This window comes from Bufo bufo, chromosome 2 (genome assembly GCF_905171765.1).
Source record: "Bufo bufo chromosome 2, aBufBuf1.1, whole genome shotgun sequence".
Classification (NCBI taxonomy): Eukaryota; Metazoa; Chordata; class Amphibia; order Anura; family Bufonidae; genus Bufo; species Bufo bufo.
This window is the reverse complement of record NC_053390.1, coordinates 454,585,375-454,603,698: the sequence shown is the minus strand read 5'-3', so window position 1 is coordinate 454,603,698 and position 18,324 is coordinate 454,585,375. Positions and strand designations below refer to the sequence as shown.

The 18,324-nt window shown below is 43.1% G+C and overlaps 1 protein-coding gene across 1 annotated transcript in view; it reads left to right on the top strand.

The window, feature by feature from the left end:
- Nucleotides 1-16,929, top strand: part of ADAMTSL5 (ADAMTS like 5) — a 59,948-nt gene extending 43,019 nt beyond the window's left edge. The window contains exons 11-12 of the mRNA XM_040420413.1: nt 14,161-14,229; nt 16,156-16,929. Coding sequence (XP_040276347.1) covers nt 14,161-14,229; nt 16,156-16,463 — 377 coding nt within the window. The 3' untranslated portion in view covers nt 16,464-16,929. The remainder of the gene's footprint in view (nt 1-14,160; nt 14,230-16,155) is intronic.
- The last annotated feature ends 1,395 nt before the right edge of the window (nt 16,930-18,324 follow it).

Genomic DNA, 18,324 nt, shown 5'->3' with positions numbered 1-18,324 from the left:
CCACCACTGGATTGTGAGTCACCAGCCAGGGAAGCCCCAATACCATAGGAGCCGGAAGACCGTCCAGGACATAACAAGAGATATGCTCTTTATGGAGGTCCCCTACCTGCAGATGGATATTATGGATGATCTGAGTTAACTCTTTCTGAATAAGAGGGGAGGAGTCGATGGCAAAACCAGGAATAGTTCTGCGTATCGGTTCCGGAGTAAAACCCAGAGCCTGAGCAAACCGTGAATCCACCAAGTTGACCCCCGCCCCACTGTCCAAAAAGACGGAACAGATCTCAGTCTTTATGCCCGCCTCAACGGTAGCGGACAACAAAAACTGAGACATGCGTATCGAGGAAACGAATACGCCCAGACTGTTATCCTCCGCACAATCTGGGGACTCTAGTTTTCCGGCGGCTCCTTTGTTTGTGGTCTCTTGGGTTCTGAGGGACAAACCTTTACAAAATGACCCCTCCCCCCACAACGAAAACAAACCTCTGACCTACGGCGGAACTTAGGAGGATTCACCCGTCTAGTGGCGCCCCCTATTTGCATTGGTTCGACTGGATCATAACAAACCGATCCCTGCCCTATAGAGGCCTCCGTAAAATTTAATAGTCTCTCCCTGAGTCGTCTGTCGATTCTTATGGACAGAGACATAGCAGCCTCCAGAGACCCAGGGAGCTCGTATACCGCCAGCGCGTCTTTTAATTTTTCAGACAACCCCTGGCAGAACTGACTCCTAAGGGCCGAGTCGTTCCATAACGTATCAGTAGCCCACCTACGGAATTCGGAACAATATAGTTCAGCAGACTGGTTCTCTTGCCGAAGTCTACGTAGCTTAGACTCAGCCAGTGAGACCCTGTCCGGGTCATCATATACGAGACCCAGGGCTTCAAAAAACTCCTCCACTGATCGTAAGGCCAGAGTGTCTGATGGTAGGGATAAAGCCCAAGCCTGCGGATCTCCTTGCAGGAGAGAAATTACAATGTCCACATGTTGTTCCTCACCGCCGGAGGATCTAGGGCGTAACCTGAAGAACAATTTGCAAGCTTCTCTGAAGGTTACAAATTGGTCTCTCCCTCCTGAGAACCTATCAGGTAAAGCCACTTTTGGCTCAGGAGTACCTTGGTTTCCCGTAGCAACGGTGGAACCCAAGGATGGCTGCTGCTGCTGCAGCACTGTTGCTTTTAATCCTGCCACTTCAAGGGATAATCCCTGTAATTGTTTCGCCAAAACCGTAACCGGATCCATAGTGGAACAGAAAAATACAAAGCAAAACAGTAAGCAAAAAAAAATAAAAAATAAGAAATGTCACTTTTTTTTTATTTTTTTATTTTTTTTTAAAAGGCCAGATATACTGTCACGACCGCTATCCCAGCAGCAGTCGTGTCGCACCAGACGGAGGGGAAGGGGGACCCTTATCTACGGATGGGAATAGTATGGCCACCCCTGACTAACCCTAAGCTGGCACCTGTCTGCCCTGATACCCTAGACGGGTTGTGAACCCGTGCGGCGAGCAGGATGCCTAAACCCTCAGTCACCCTAACAAGCCTAGAGTGGGGAAAGGCCGATGGGAGCACTAGTCACCATCACTCATGTCTAGGAGAACAGCAGGGGAAGACAGCAACAAACAAACTATAGCAGAGATAGACTTATCCAGTCACGAGCAGAGAAGGCGATCCCAATCACGACAGTCCACGCCGGACAAGAGCTCCACAGCAACACCATCAAACGATCTCCTTCAAAGGTCAGAATAGAACTGGAAGTAAGGACTATATCTGGCAATGACTGCAAGTGAAACTGAAACTAATATAGTAGCTGGGAGTGGCAGACAGGACTCACCTGAGAAGGATGCCTACAAACTCCCAGTCAGGACAAAAAAGTTCACAAGGCAAAACCAGGATGACATACCCTGAACCATGGAGCAAACTCACAAGCTATCGCGAGTAGCAAGTCGCTGCGACCTTCTCCTCCCAGACCTGTCTGGATCAGTCACAGTCGTGACACTTCTGTTCAGTTTTTACAAAGGAAAATGAAGGAAAAGGACCTCAGTTAGGAAAGACTAATGAATCTTTTGATGCATGTGTCTTTACAGAGGAACAGGTTCTAAGTCAGCTGTCTAAAATTAATACAAATAAGTCACAGGGGCCTGATGGGATACACCCAAAGCTATTAAAAGAGCTCAGCGGTGAACTAGCAAAACCATTAACAGATTTATTTAACCAATCACTGGCAACAGGAGTCGTCCCAGAAGATTGGAAATTAGCAAATGTTGTGCCCATTCACAAGAAAGGTAGTAGGAAGGAATCGGGCAACTATAGGCCAGTAAGCCTGACATCAATAGTGGGGAAATTAATGGAAACCATACTTAAGGAGAGGATTGTGGAACATCTAAAATCCGATGGATTGAAAGATGAAAAACAGCATGGGTTTACTAGAGGAGATCATGTCAAACTAATCTTATAGATTTTTTTGATTGGGTGACTAAAATAATAGATGGAGGAGGTGCAGTAGACATCGCTTATCTAGACTTTAGTAAGGCTTTTGATACTGTCCCACATAGAAGGCTTATCAATAAATTGCAGTCTTTGGGCTTGGACTCCCATATTGTTGAATGGATTAGGGAGTGGCTGAGGGACAGGCAACAGAGAGTTGTAGTCAATGGAGTATATTCAGACCAAGGTCTTGTTACCAGTGGGGTACCTCAGGGATCTGTTCTGGGACCCATATTGTTTAATATCTTTATCAGCGAAATTGCAGAAGGCCTCGATGGTAAGGTGTGTCTTTTTGCTGATGACACAAAGATTTGTAACAGGGTTGATGTTCCTGGAGGGATACACCAAATGGAAAAGGATTTAGGAAAACTAGAGGAATTGTCAAAAATCTGGCAACTAAAATTTAATGTTGATAAGTGCAAGATAATGCACCTGGGGCGGAAAAACCCAAGAGCAGAATATAAAATCAGTGATACAGTCCTAACCTCAGTATCTGAGGAAAGGGATTTAGGGGTCATTATTTCAGAAGACTTAAAGGTAGGCAGACAATGTCATAGAGCAGCAGGAAATGCTAGCAGAATGCTTGGGTGTATAGGGAGAGGAATTACCAGTAGAAAGAGGGAGGTGCTCATGCCGCTGTACAGAGCACTAGTAAGACCTCAATTGGAGTATTGTGCGCAGTACTGGAGACCATATCTCCAGAAGGATATTGATACTTTGGAGAGAGTTCATAGAAGAGCTACTAAACTGGTACATGGATTGCAGAATAAAACTTACAGGAAAGAGTAAAGGACCTTAACATGTATAGCTTAGAAGAAAGACGAGACAGAGGGGATATGATAGAAACTTTCAAATACATAAAGGGAATCAACAAGGTAAAAGAGGAGAGAATATTTAATAGAAGAAAAACTGCTACAAGAGGACATAGTTTAAAATTAGAGGGGAAAAGGTTTAAAAGTAATATCAGGAAGGATTACTTTACTGAGAGAGTAGTGGATGCATGGAATAGCCTTCCTGCAGAAGTGGTAGCTGCAAATACAGTGAAGGAGTTTAAGCATGCATGGGATAGGCATAAGGCCATCCTTCATATAAGATAGGACCGGGGGCTATCCATAGTATTCAGTATATTGGGCAGACTAGATGGGCCAAATGGTTCTTATCTGCCGACACATTCTATGTTTCTAGGTTTCTATGCCTCCAAGCCCATGAGAAGGTTTTCATACTGACGGTTTTACCACTGGTCCCGATTCAACCCAAGTATCCTCTGCTAGAGCGTTCTTTGGCCAAATCCAACACAGGGAGACAGATGACAATCTATAAAAACACACACACATCCTAAGATAAAATGTCCGCATAGTTAAAATTTCCACAACAGAAGGAAGCCTGCAGAGGCTCCAGGTGGTTCCGGCCAGAAGGGCTGGGTGGCCATAAGGCTGAGGAAGCCTGAGGTTTAATGGAATTAAGAAGGAAGCCTGCAGAGGCTCCAAGTGGTTCCAGCTAGGAGGGCTGGGTGGCCACAAGGCTGAGGAAGTCTCAGTTTTGATGGAATTAAGAAGGAAGCCTGCAGAGGCTCTGGGTGGTTCCAGCCAGGAGGGGTGGGTGGCCACAAGGGTAAGGAAGTCTGAGTTTTGATGGAATTAAGAAGGAAGCCTGCAGAGTCTCCAAGTGGTTCCAGCCAGGAGGGCTGGGTGGCCACAAGGTTGAGGAAGCCTGAGTTTGGGGGGACCCAGCAATGCCTGAAGAAGAGAGGTGTCGCATGGTCAGAGTCAGGAGGACTGCTGGACCATATCCCCCCAATATATTTTTCTGCTTCCACCAAGAGGACTGGTGGGTTGCACTGGTCACAGCTAGGAGGCTGTCTGACCGAAGCCAAATACCGCAGTGTGAACACTGAGCTAGAGGTGAGTTAGGGAGTCCTCTGTGTAGTGAGTGCCTTACCGGCAAGGGTTTATTGTTTTGTGTTAATGTAACACGTTCTGAGGTGAAGCTGCGACTTCATTGTGTCGAGTGACGCCAAACTTGGACGTGTGATGTGCTGTGTGACAAATAAAGCTGTTTGAGCTTGAAAACCCCCTGTTTGATGAGAAGTCTATCATTGCTGACCCCTGAGAGAGAGCGCTCCCTTACAGCACATATTCATTAGATATTTCCCTTGTGCCTCAGTATGTAAAATTCAAACAGTGCTCTGGTTTAAGTAAATAAAGCAGAATACAAAATGAAAGCTGTACTGTGACTGGGTAGAATGGACAACAAAGACAGTTTTGCTTTTAGAAAGTTTCATAATTCACCCTTTTGTGTTTCAGCTCCAAACTACTTCATTGACATAAATCCGCTGTACTTGACTGTCTCTGAAATTTCCCATATAGATGAATGGAACGGTGCAAGCGGCAGTGCGCATGCTCAACTTGCCACTTTGTTCATTGCGGGGTCCCTGTAGGGTACGGGTCCCGATTACAAATCTAATATCTATAACTATAACTTGCCACAAACTGAATGCTCCTTTAAAACACAGAAACCAGCTTTTTTAGTGTCAGAGAAGTTCTTTCAAAATGAAGAGAAGTCAATGAATTTATGCTTGAAAGTTTGTGAACCGTTTAGAATTTTCAAAATTTCTGCATTTATTTTACCTAAAAGACATCTGAGTGTCACACACATCTTAGGTTACTTTCACACTGGTGGCAGCAGGGTCTGGAAGGCTCTTCCGGTGAGTGTCCATGTTAACGCTAGCCCCCCGTGCCGCTGGAAGACCGAAAACATGCCAATAGGCGGCAGGACAAAAAATACAACATGCTGCGGTTTTTGTCCGGCTGCCTCTCGGCATGTGCTGGGGCTGGACCTCCGACCCGCCCCCTTTATAGTAAATGGTGCCAGAGCGGATTTCCAGCGGCACGGTGGGCTAGCATTAGCACGGATCCGGCAGGCTGTTCCCCTACCGGAACAGCCTGCCGGACCCTGCTGCCGCCAGTATGAAAGTAGCCTTAAAAGTACAGCTAAATCAAACAGATTTACGCTGTTTCAGGCATGCTGGTAGCCATTTTAATGAGATCTGTAGCAGTTTATTATTAATGTTAATCACCCCAAATCTTCATCACATAATTCACAATCACATATATTCAGGCTGTGCAACCATGATATTAGTCAATATAAAGCTATACACTCACCTAAAGAGAAGGAACACCTGTTCTATTTCTCATTAATGCAATTATCTAGTCAACCAATCACATGGCAGTTGCTTCAATGCATTTAGGGGTGTGGTCCTGGTCAAGACAATCTCCTGAACTCCAAACTGAATGTCAGAATGGGAAAGAAAGGTGATTTAAGCAATTTTGAGCGTGGCATGGTTGTTGGTGCCAGACGGGTCGGTCTGAGTATTTCACAATCTGCTCAGTTACTGGGATTTTCACGCACAACCATTTCTAGGGTTTACAAAGAATGGTGTGAAAAGGGAAAAACATCCAGTATGTGGCAGTCCTGTGGGCAAAAATGCCTTGTAGATGCAAGAGGTCAGAGGAGAATGGGCCAACTGATTCAAGCTGATAGAAGAGCAACGTTGACTGAAATAACCTCTCGTTACAACCGAGGTATGCAGCAAAGCATTTGTGAAGCCACAACACGCACAACCTTGAGGCGGATGGGCTACAACAGCAGAAGACCCCACCAGGTACCACTCATCTCCACTACAAATAGGAAAAAGAGGCTACAATTTGCACGAGCTCACCAAAATTGGACTGTTGAAGACTGGAAAAATGTTGCCTGGTCTGATGAGTCTCGATTTCTGTTGAGACATTCAAATGGTAGAGTCCGAATTTGGCGTAAACAGAATGAGAACATGTATCCATCCTCTGATGGCTACTTCCAGCAGGATAATGCACCATGTCACAAAGCTCAAATAATTTCAAATTGGTTTCTTGAACATGACAATGAGTTCACTGTACTAAAATGGCCCCCACAATCACCAGATCTCCACCCAATAGAGCATCTTTGGGATGTGGTGGAACGGGAGTTTCGTGCCCTGGATGTGCATCCCTCAAATCTCCATCAACTGCAAGATGCTATCCTATCAATATGGGCCAACATTTCTAAAGAATGCCTTCAGCACCTTGTTGAATCAATGCCTCGTAGAATTAAGGCAGTTCTGAAGGCAAAAGGGGGTCCAACACCGTATTAGTATGGTGTTCCTAATAATTCTTTAGGTGAGTGTATAACTCAATATATTAATAATGTGAATTACCCTAATTTTGACCTCATGCTTCAGAAATGGCAACAAATCTTTTTACAATATTAATCCTGGTGCTGATAGTGTGCTGCCTGATGTATTGGTCTGCGTCACAATTATTGTATATAGTAGTGGACTTTATAACAAATATCAAAGCTTATTCAGTTGATCTCAGACTATTGTGCCTGACGTATATGTGTGTAGACCACAGTTACCATTACAACGGTATATTGTAGTGGAATCTCTACAATGAACCATTTTTTTTAGTATTTCAAAGTTTATTTAAAAATTTGATTATAGATTAGTGTGTCTAATGCATTTTTCTGCATCATAGTTATATCGCAATTACAGCGATATGCTGGGTCATCTTCTTTTCTCCTAAGAGACAACATCCCGGGTGCAAAGAAAAATATTCCAGATAGTGTTTCTGTTGATGAGTCATATGAGAACAGTAAGAGCTTGGACTGCTATGTGAAGGAGATTCAGGTGGAGGAGGAGAGCATGATGACTAAAATGTAGTTGTATTGGTGTTCGTAGTAGTGATGCTTTTAGCAGTGGTGGTAGTAGTAGCATTCTCGGCAAATAGTGAAGTGAGAATCATAAGGGGTGCAGGATGCCTATGACACATCATAGTCTGAGAAAACTGGCAGGGATGATGACAGCGATGACTATGATGATGATAGTGTGTTGGAAAGGACCTTGGAACCGGATCAGGGTGATAAGAAGGTGATGACATCAGAGGATGAGGGTGGTACAGCAATAAAGAGTGGAGCCGACATATGGCCAAAATATAAAAAAAACCTGTCAGGAGCAGATCTGCCTCTACTTTGGTCAGTAAGATGCAAGTGATTTTGCTGCTGTTGTTAGAGTACGATCAAAAGCTGTCACACCTAAGGCAAGCTTGGGTGGTGTCTGTGCAGTCGCTGCCATACCATTTAGTGGATTTCCCTGCTTTTAAAAAGCTGAGGCGTGCACCCAGCCTAGATTGAAGATACATAGCCACCATTATTTCTCAAAAAAAGCCATCCCCCCGTTATACTCCCATGTGGAAGAGAACTTGGGCAGGTGTACACCCCCATTGACACATGGAGCCGCATTTATAGCCAGGGGCAATATATGTCTCACACGACCCACTGGTTCAATGTTTTGCAATGACACAAAGAGGCCAAGTGTTGCTGACACCTCCATGGTTGTGCAGGTCTGGTTCATACACCAGGCATTTATCTTCTTCCTCAATGAACATCTTCTTGTCCTCTTTTGATATGTGTAAGTTGAAATGCTGCCATGTTGTCAACTGATGAGCCTGGGAGAGATGACACACATCAAATCAGTTTCTGTTGTGCATCAACCAACAAATTTCCAGCTGTATATCTTCCCATCACCTATAACTGAAAAATGTAGTCATTGACAATGGTAGAAACATTGTGGCTGTTCTGCATCGTGCACATTATAAATATGGTGGTGCAGTGTTTTTTTTTTATAAATGTGTTATGGCTTGCAAAAGATGTTGACCATGTGTGCACATTTCAACCGTTTGTATGTTGCTAAGAACACCCTCCTGGACTTGCAGTGACAAAACAGTCTGCCTGGTTGATCTGCAGTGTTTCAACTCTACCTTGCACCTGCATGATGTATGAGCAGCGTAAAGCAGTAAAAGATCACGCAATGAGCATGTGACTTTTCTCTGGCAAATACCCTGATCCACAACCCCATGGACTTCTGGGTCAGCTGATTGGACGAGTGGCAAGAACTGCCCCGTTTTCCATCGGATTACTGTCCGGTCCACCCCCACCCCCAGACAAGATAGCATCATGACACTGAAGCAGACTAAATTGTCTTCCATAAGTGTGGAAAACATTACATTTGTAAAAATGAATCCGGCATGGATCCATAAGAATTTTCACATAAGGCCTCTTTCACACAAAGGTGTCCACTCCGTGGCGGCCATACACGGGCGCCGTTCCGTGGGCATTCCGCATCATAGATGCGGACCCATTCACTTGAATGGGTCCGCAAATCCGGAGATGCGGAATGGTGCAGAACAGAAGCACAGAACAGAACCCTACGATAGCACTACAGAGTGCTTCTATGGGGTTTCGTCCCGTACGTCCGTTCCACAAAAAGATAGAACATGACCTATCTTTTTGAATGGGTGGATCGCGGACCCATTAAAGTGAATGGGTCCGCAATCCGCTGCCCCACGGTTGATGTTTGTGCATTGCGGCCCGCAACACGGCCACAGGGCGCACACGTTCGTGTGCAAGAGGCCTAACTCTGACTAATGCCAGTGAATAGATCAGCCATTGCTAAGAGTGGAGATTGGCTATTTAGTACTGGCCCAGTGAGGCCCCTGCTTCTGTCTGCATGTCCATCATGTTCGATACTGTACTGCTGCTGCTGGGAACTCCACCCTGCACAGTATAACCTGAAACTGCTTCCATAAAAGCAATAATTTTGTGATGGCTTCTGGAAAAAGCTATTGCTTCTAAGTGTTTCAGGATGATATATATTTTTCTTAAAATAACACCGAACTTGTTGCTACTCCCCAAGAAAAGATCATTTTTGGACCGCTTGTGATAAACAAGCCATTGCTTCTTCCGATACCACTGTGTGTGCATATAAACACCACCAGGCATCTGAAGCCAATAAGAGGTCATTTTTGGACAGCTTGTTAAAAAGACATTGCTTCTTTCAGCAACACCATGTGTGTATAAATTCCGGCAGGCATCTACCACCACAAATGGATCATTTTTGGACTTTTTTTTTTATTAAAAAAGCATAAAAATACGACAGTGTATTTTTAAAGAGGCTGTTTGTTACCACTAACTTGCATCCATTTACCTGGCCACATATGTCAATGTTACTATGACATATTAAAGTGGTCTTGGCGTTAAAGAGCTTGAAAGGGGTTGGATACTGTCCAAGGAGACCTCAGAGTGTCATACACAGATCTTCAGGGTGAGTGGGGCATTTTCAGTTTGGGTCAGTTTGATGACCGAATCAATAGAATAGTAACTGAGACAAATTTCAGGAAAATAGTGAATGTCTAGTCAATATATTGGTGATTATTGTTCATTGCAGAATTGTGCCATTTTTCTCCTAATCTGGGACCATTGTGAAAACTATGATGTACAGTTAGTTTACAGATATATTTTCTTTCATAAATTCATCAATTCTCTGTAGGGGGATGACACACATAACACTGCAGATTTTTTGAGGATTTTTTCTGTGCACTTGCTGTGGGTTTCACCCTATGCATTACTATAGGAGAAATTAGCAACATAAATTGTGTGTGAACTACATCTAATATGCATCTACAGCTGTGGACTGTAATAGGGATAACATGAGCTCGGTGTCATGTTAGATATTATATTATAGAATTTTATGAACAGCGTTTCCCCATTGTAAGATTATTATTGGAAATATTCCCTTTTCTCCCTTGTATTTCAATAATTACATGATGGGAGAATCGAGCCACCACAATTCCCTTATAATATAGAGCTATTGCAGTAGTCATCAGATTCTTAATTAAGTTATTCTTAATCACAGTGAAACTACGGTATGTACAGTATGTAACTATTTCACTATTAGCAGAAGTTAACTAAATTCACTACATACAGTAAGTAAATTTATAGCCGGATTTGGACTATCTTTGTTAGAGGGGTCTCTTAAGGGTACGGCCACACAGTCAGGTTTCTGAATGATCTTTTGGAAGCCAAAATCAGGAGTGTAACATAAAAGGAGAGAAATCCAAAAAAAGAGGAACAAATTCTAGCTTCCCAATAAAAATGATGGTCTTTATTAAACAAGCGATAAAAACTCCCATAGAAAAACACTTATCTATGCGTTTCAGATTAAGACATTAGAATCCTTACTCATGACAAGTGTAAGTGAAAGCATCTATCAGTACTAAAATTTTATGATGGTTGGAGTATAATTGCGGACATAGATATAAAGTGTGTAGCACGCAGGGCCCCTATACTGCAACAAAAAATTAGCCCTAGTCTTTTCCAAGACCGCCCTGCCCCCAAACCGGTTTGGTTACGCCACAAAGAAAGCTTTAAATGTGTCCAGAATAGATGCATATGTTGCAACTATATGATTGTTACCCAGACAGTTGTTTCTAAGGAGAATCATAAACAGTATGAAATTAAGCAATATATTAATTGCAACACTGACTATGCAGTCTTATAACATGCGGGGAATGTTCTGTGCAGTATGTGGGTTGCACCACAAATGCAATAAAAACCAGAATACGCAAACATATTTCGGACATTCCACACTCCAAAACCAGAAACGTTTCGGCGGTAACCTTACATTTTTTAATGGTTCACAAACAAATGAGATGTTTCCATGCTTACAGCACAGGGAATAGAAAGGGTTACAGCACCAGCTCGAGGGGGCGATCACAAGAGGAAACTGCAGAGCAGAGAAACATTTTGGATGTTTCAACCCGGCAGTTGCGCCCCTACTGGCCTAAATAGGAAACATGATTTAACTTTGCAATATGTTTGATTTGGAATGAGTATCTTTTGTTTCTTGTGTTTTTTCTTAGTTTTTCTTAGTTTTTTACTCACCATGATATGGACTCCACCGCACTTTTTGTATCTTATCTTGATATTGACAACACCTGACATGCTGTTCCTCATTTCTGATTAGAGGCAGTCCACTATATTAATGTGGGTTGTATACACTTACACTTGTCATGAGTAAGGATTTGAATGTTTTAATCCGAAACGCGTAGGGTTTTTTCTATGGGAGTTTTTATCTCTTGTTTAATAAAGACCATTGTTTTTATTGGGAAGCTGGAATTTTTTCCTCTTTTTTGGATTTGCCTTTGGTGCTGTGTTCCAAGCTTCTCCATGCCTTCCAAACGATGAGCAGGTGAGCCATTGTGCCTATATTGTATATTGTATAAAAGAACTTCTCTTTTTTTTTTTATTCACTTCTGATTTTGGCTTCCAAAACTGCTGTAATGACCGACGTCACGCACAGGGAGGATAAAAGGGAAAGCCCTGCCCAAGGGAGAGGGAAAGGTGGTGACCCCTAACTCACCTTGCGGCTGGCACCTGACTGCCCTGACGTCCCTAGACGGGTTCCTCACTTGTGCGGCGATCACGTGCCTAAACCCTGGCTTTTGAAGCAAAAATCAAAAGGTAAAGCATAGAGGTCAGATCAATATATATCTGCGCTCTGGATCATCTGGGGTATATGCAAAATTCTGAAAGAATAATCCTAAAACATAACATTTATTAGTTAATGCTGATAAAATCCTAATTAGTGTGTGCAAGAAAACTGTATACAGGGATAAGCATGGAGGTGAACCGCTAGATGGAGTGGTCCATAGTCATCCCGGTATCAGAAACAAAAATAATTAAAGTGCACGGCGGCAAGCAAATGCGGATGCGGTGCGATTTTCACGCACGGTTGCTAGGAGACGATCGGGATGGAGACCCGATCATTATTATTTCCCCTTATAACATTGTTATAAGGGAAAATAATAGCATTCTGAATACAGAATGCAGAATGCATAGATAAATAGTGCTGGAGGGGTTAAAAAATAATAATAATAATAATTTAACTCACCTTAATCCACTTGACCGCGGAGCCCGGCTTCTCCTTCTGTCTCCTTTCTTTAGGATCTGGGTAAAGGACCTGTGGTGACGTCACTCCGGTCATCACATGATCCATCACATGATCTTTTACCATGGTGATGGATCATGTGATGACCGGAGTGACGTCACCACAGGTCCTTTACCCAGGTCCTGAAGAAAGGAGACAGAAGGAGAAGCCGGGCTCCGCGGTCAAGTGGATTAAGGTGAGTTAAATTATTGTTAATTTTTTTTTAACCCCTCCAGCGCTATTTTACTATGCATTCTGTATTCAGAATGCTATTATTTTCCCTTATAACCATGTTATAAGGGAAAATAATACAATCTACAGAACACCGAACTTTACAAAAGTTCTGGTTTGGGTACCAAACATGCGTGATTTTTCTCACGTGCGTGCAAAACGCATTACAATGTTTTGCACTCGCGTGGAAAAATCGCGGGTGTTCCCGCAACGCACCCACACATTTTCCCGCAACGCCCGTGTGAAACCAGCCTTAGTATTGAGCAGGGGATATTGCTATTGTCAGTGCATTAGGACTTACCACAGGTATTTATTCTGTGGGATATCCTCAAATCCTGACTGGTAGGTGGGTCCCGAGGACCGGAGTTGAGAAACCCTGGTTTATAGAAAGCAATAGCCTGCCCTTAGGATACACGGTTGTGCTGGTTCCTACAGAGAAAGAGACGCTTGTTTTAGCCCTTTCTGTTCTTGTTAGGGCCAATTCAGACGAACGTATGGCTGCCGTGCATGTGTTGTGGACTGCAAACAGCGGATCTGCAATACACAGGCACCAGCCATGTGTGCTGCAGTGCGGCCTTGACTTTAATGGGTACACGATCCGCAAGATATGGCAAAAGATAGGACATGTCCTATCTTTTGTGGTGCGGAGGCACGGACCTGAAAGACCACAGAAGGGCTTCCGATCTGTGCCTCTGCATCACAAAAGATAGGATATGTCCTATCTTTTGCAGTATCTTGCGGATCGCAGACTCACTATAGTCCGCAACACGGCACTGCGACCATACGATCGTGTGAATAAGCCCTTAATCGATGAGGATCCAGAACAGCATTCACAAATAAGGTATTTAAAAAAGTTTTTTTCCCAGGGTTATTGATAAATAGGTATCTCTATATTGCACTACAAGTATCCAATATTATACTCATGTATTATATTATAGCCCTAGTTTGTACATAGATTTTATTTTTGCTTTTTTTTTTTACTTCCTGAGCATCTGTGCTTTCTGAAAGAATGCCATCTCTCCAGAGAGCATCTTATGGGAATTCCCTTTTACAGAATTCCATTTCCTGTTGACTATTGTAACTCGTACAAACTTTTTCACACAAGTCCAAAACATGCTGCTTTTATCAGTAAGACTGGTAAATTTGACAGCAAAAAAATAGACCTACCCCTCAAATTTTGCACTCCAAAATAGTGTTCATTTCCTTCCTTGTGCATTTACGGAAATCCCATGTTTTTCTTCTCCATGTAACATTTTCACTGCAATCTGCTGCAGCATAGGATGCCCCTATCTTCCATGTGAAGTGTCACTGTTTTATTTATAAAAATGTTTCATAGTTACCATTTCAACTAGACCAAAATATCCCCACATTCATGCCCTAATCGCCTAATATCTAATACTGAACGTTATCTAGAATGCTTCCAAACATATTATTTCATATGCTTTCGTTTATGGCTACCTTAAAAGGCTCCTCCTTTCATTTAATCTCTGCTTGGAAATATCCACGTGCAAATTGGACCTTTTTGAAGATATCTGGTAATGAATATTTAGTTTCCTCAAATTATAATTGTTATGGATTTTTAATGCTTTTTATTTCTTGGGTGAGATTGCCAGCAGTGTATGCAGTTCAAGGGCAGATCCCAGAGGAAGAAACATTATTGTCAGAGTGATTTTGGTAAGCATGAGATTTGGTCACTACTTTGTTGTAAAATTTCAACTGATGATCAACAAGATCATGATCTATCACAGGGTTCAGCAACCTTCAGCACTCCAGCTGTCGTGAAACTACAACTCCCAGTATGCTCCATTACCTTCTATGAAAGTTCAGAGAACAGTTGAGCAGTTGTGCATGCTGGGAGTTGTAGTTTCACAACAGCTGGAGTGCCGAAGGTTGCTGAACCCTGATCTACCATAAATCTGATATGGACAAGTGTCCCGCTTGTGTGAAAGTGTCTTTACTCTGTACAACAAGTGAGGGTTCAAGGGTAAGTCCAGATGCCGTAAATAATTCCTGCCGCACATTTTGTTGCAATCTATGGCAAATCCACATCAAAATCCACATTTGTTACGTGCTGATTTGGCCACAGATTTCATCCTATGCGTTGTAAGGCTACTTTCACACTTGCAGCACAGCAATCCAGCAGGCAGTTCTCCGAATCCGGCATAGCTGGATAATGCCGGATGCCTGCCGGACCCTATAGACTATAATGGCATATGGCATCACCCAAGCCTATTCACCATAATGGCATACAGTGAGCATCCAGCCACTCCCCGGCATAAGTGCCAGGAATCAGCCAGACAAAAATCGCTGCACGTAACAATTCCGTAACAAATTCCGCTGTATATACCGGGGAGCGGCTGGATCCTTACTGGATACCAGGCTTGGGTGATTAACAGCTGTATCCAGTTGGCCGGACTGCAGAACAGGAACAGCCTGCCGGATTGCTGAGCTGACTTTTCCACAACATAATGAAAATCCACAGCTCGCTTATATTTCTGAATGGATTTTTTCTGCAGTGTGTGGATGTTTTAAATACCTCATTTTCATGTGCCAAGGATTTGTGGTACAGGATTCACTAGCAATCCCACCATATCTGTGCCTCGCCTGAGGCTGGGTTCACATGTAGGTTTTTCTTTACTTTTGTTTTTTTTACAGGAGTTTTGCTTACAGCATGCTGTAGCTCTTGCTGTTTTCATATTGCCTTCCCTATAGGAAGAAGCCAGAAAGACCTACAGCAAAAACACCAGTAGCAAAGAAATACCTGCGTTTCATATTTCACATGGACATTCAGCTAACTTCTAGCGCTGAAATAAATGCAAAAAATGCACCAAAAACAAATGTGCAAAAAACACCAATAAAAACACAAAAGAGCACAAAAATGTGTGAGCCCACCCTAAAGAAGTTTTCTAATATGATGTCTGTTTCAATTCTTCACCATTTTAATGATCTCTGCTTATCAGTGAATGCAACATGCATTCTGCCTTCAGACCTTGTTAACTTGTCCTAAGTAAATGTTTCTTACAAAAAGAGTAGAAGCACAAATGTCTTATCTGTCTTGTAATCTGACTTGGCACAGTCACAGCACCAATAGACATACACTTTTTGCCTTTTCTTAGCCATTCTTATAAAAGAGGCTGCCTGTGAATAGAAAATTCAATGGTAGAAAACCTGTTCTGATCATGTGCTGCTCACACAGGTATTTTATAGGGTAGAGGTATTTTATAGGGTACCTATATATGCAGCACATTTTGCTGCAATATTTCTGATACTAAAAATCTCTTCGCTTCAATGCATCTTAATGGGAATGTTTTAATAAGCCCCATCCAGATGAATGACACTTCTATTCAGTTGCAGAAAATTTCTGCAACAAAATCTGCCACGTGTAAAGGCACCCTTAGGTGTTTAAGAACTAATTTAAGATATATACTTTTATATGGACATGGCCAGGCCCAAGACAGTCTTTCATTCTCTGGCATGTCAGCAAGTAGAGTTCTTGAAAACTTTAAAAGAATATAGAAAGTTGTATAATTTTTACATAAAATCAGGAAAAAAACAATTACTGTAACTTTTTAAAATTTTGGTTTATCTTTTACTTTGCAGTAATCCGTGGCAAGATTTTAGGGCAGAAGACAATAGGTCAGGAGACACGCTATGACATACATATTAAACATGTATACAAAAACAAGTTCCCTCTTGTGCACCGAGAATACATCTGGGTGTCTAACAAGTGTGACTGCCCTAAGCTTAAAGATCATAAAGAATATATCATGATGCCTTCGAGACATGTGAACTATGAGCATACTCTGAACAGAATCCTGCTGACTATTAATAGTTATGTCAAGCGCTGGTCACAACACGAGGACTACCAGGTGGAACGACTAAGTAGATCGTGCAGAACATCCTCCTGAGAGCTTCACAAAACAGGATCCTTATTATTTACATGAAGACTGAGAGGGCAGGAAGCCCAAAGTCATCAAAAATGAGAATAGCAAAGCCCAAAGCAGAAGAGAATCCAGAGACTAAGACTGAAAGCACCTGGAACAACTAGCACAAGGGACACATTAGGCCTGGAATGTATAATTTAATGTAATTTATTAAATGTAAAAATATCTATGTTGAAGGCTCCATAAAGGTATCTGTCACAGATTTCATAAAAAAATCCACACCAAATCATTGTTTTTAGGGGAGGCACCATGTGGCAGCACACGGAGTACCTATGGTACGGAACTGAAGGAGCTCCAGGTATCTGTGTACATGGCACTTCTGTGCAAGATGCCTTACTGACATGACAAACTTAAATGATATAGAAAATATAATGTATGTTCTGCAAAAACATTTCCACTCAGTGTGATTTCAAATTGAAGGTCTATTGAAGACAGATCCATCAGGCCAAGGTGAGGAAATGGCTAGTTTATTTAACTCATCACTATATCTAAGATATTTTTTCCATGTTTTTTTGAAAACAGAACCCTTCGATGGAAATAGTGGAGCATTCCCAGCTGAAAATATAAAATTCATATATTATACTTTGTGTGTGCATGCAAACCTTGATGATCAGTGACTTATCTGGCACTAAACAATAGTAAGTTGGCCTGGTTTTAGTATTCTTCTTTACCTGTGGGGGCTGTAGGAAAGCGCAAGGGTCCGTCATTGACGGAAGGTATGTGTCACCAAGGTTCCTGGCCTCGGTGAGATAGGAACCGGTAATTTTGTGTGTCAGTGGCAGCTAGTGCTCGCTGGCACTGTTTTTGCTTAGTGTGGCTGTAAAGCCGATACAGGCCAGTTCTTATTGGGGGCAGCCAAAGAGCAGGGTGGGTGGCTGTTCCCCACGTTCCAGGCCAGGTTTTGGGCTGGGATTTAAAAACCCAGCCAGCAGCTCAGCTGGGTGTGGAATGATCCTCCAGGTGATAGTGGAGCTGTGGAAGCTCTGTGTTTGGGAGCTGAGGAGTTCCGCCATGCTGCAAGGCTGAGAGCCGCATGAGAGCCGCCTGCTGGGAGTCAGGCGCCCTAAAGCCTGCTGTGGTCTGCCAGGTGACATGTTTTGTTATGTGGACTCTTGCTGTGTGAATTAACACAAGGACTCTTGCTGTGTGAATTAACACCAGGACCCTGCAAAGTATTGTTTTTCTTTTCTGCCATTTTGTGTGAATAAACACTGAACTTTTGCTTTTCAACCATGGTCTTGCCTCTGTATTGCGTCCGCTTACCCTGCCTACCAGAGCAAATCCCTACAATTGGTGATGGATGCGGGCAAGCGCAGTGAGGCTGGCGTGAACGCCGAAATATTTTTTGGTTTGCACACGGCTATATGTCATTTATCAAACTGGCTAGATTCAAACCTGTGTCACGTGACAAAATGGAGGCTGTTGTGAAGGCCCTCATGGAGGCTAATCTGCAGCAGCGAGAGACCAACCTGCAGCAATGCGAGGTTAATTCACACAGCAAGAGTCCTGGTGTTAATTCACACAGCAAGAGTCCACATAACAAAACATGTCACCTGGCAGACCACAGCAGGCTTTAGGGCGCCTGACTCCCAGCAGGCGGCTCTCATACGGCTTTCAGCCTTGCAGCATGGCAGAACTCCTCAGCTCCCAAACACAGAGCTTCCACAGCTCCACTATCACCTGGAGGATCATTCCACACCCAGCTGAGCTGCTGGCTGGGTTTTTAAATCCCAGCCCAAAACCTGGCCTGGAACGTGGGGAACAGGCACCCACCCTGCTCTTTGGCTGCTCCCAATAAGAACCGGCCTGGATCGGCTTTATAGCC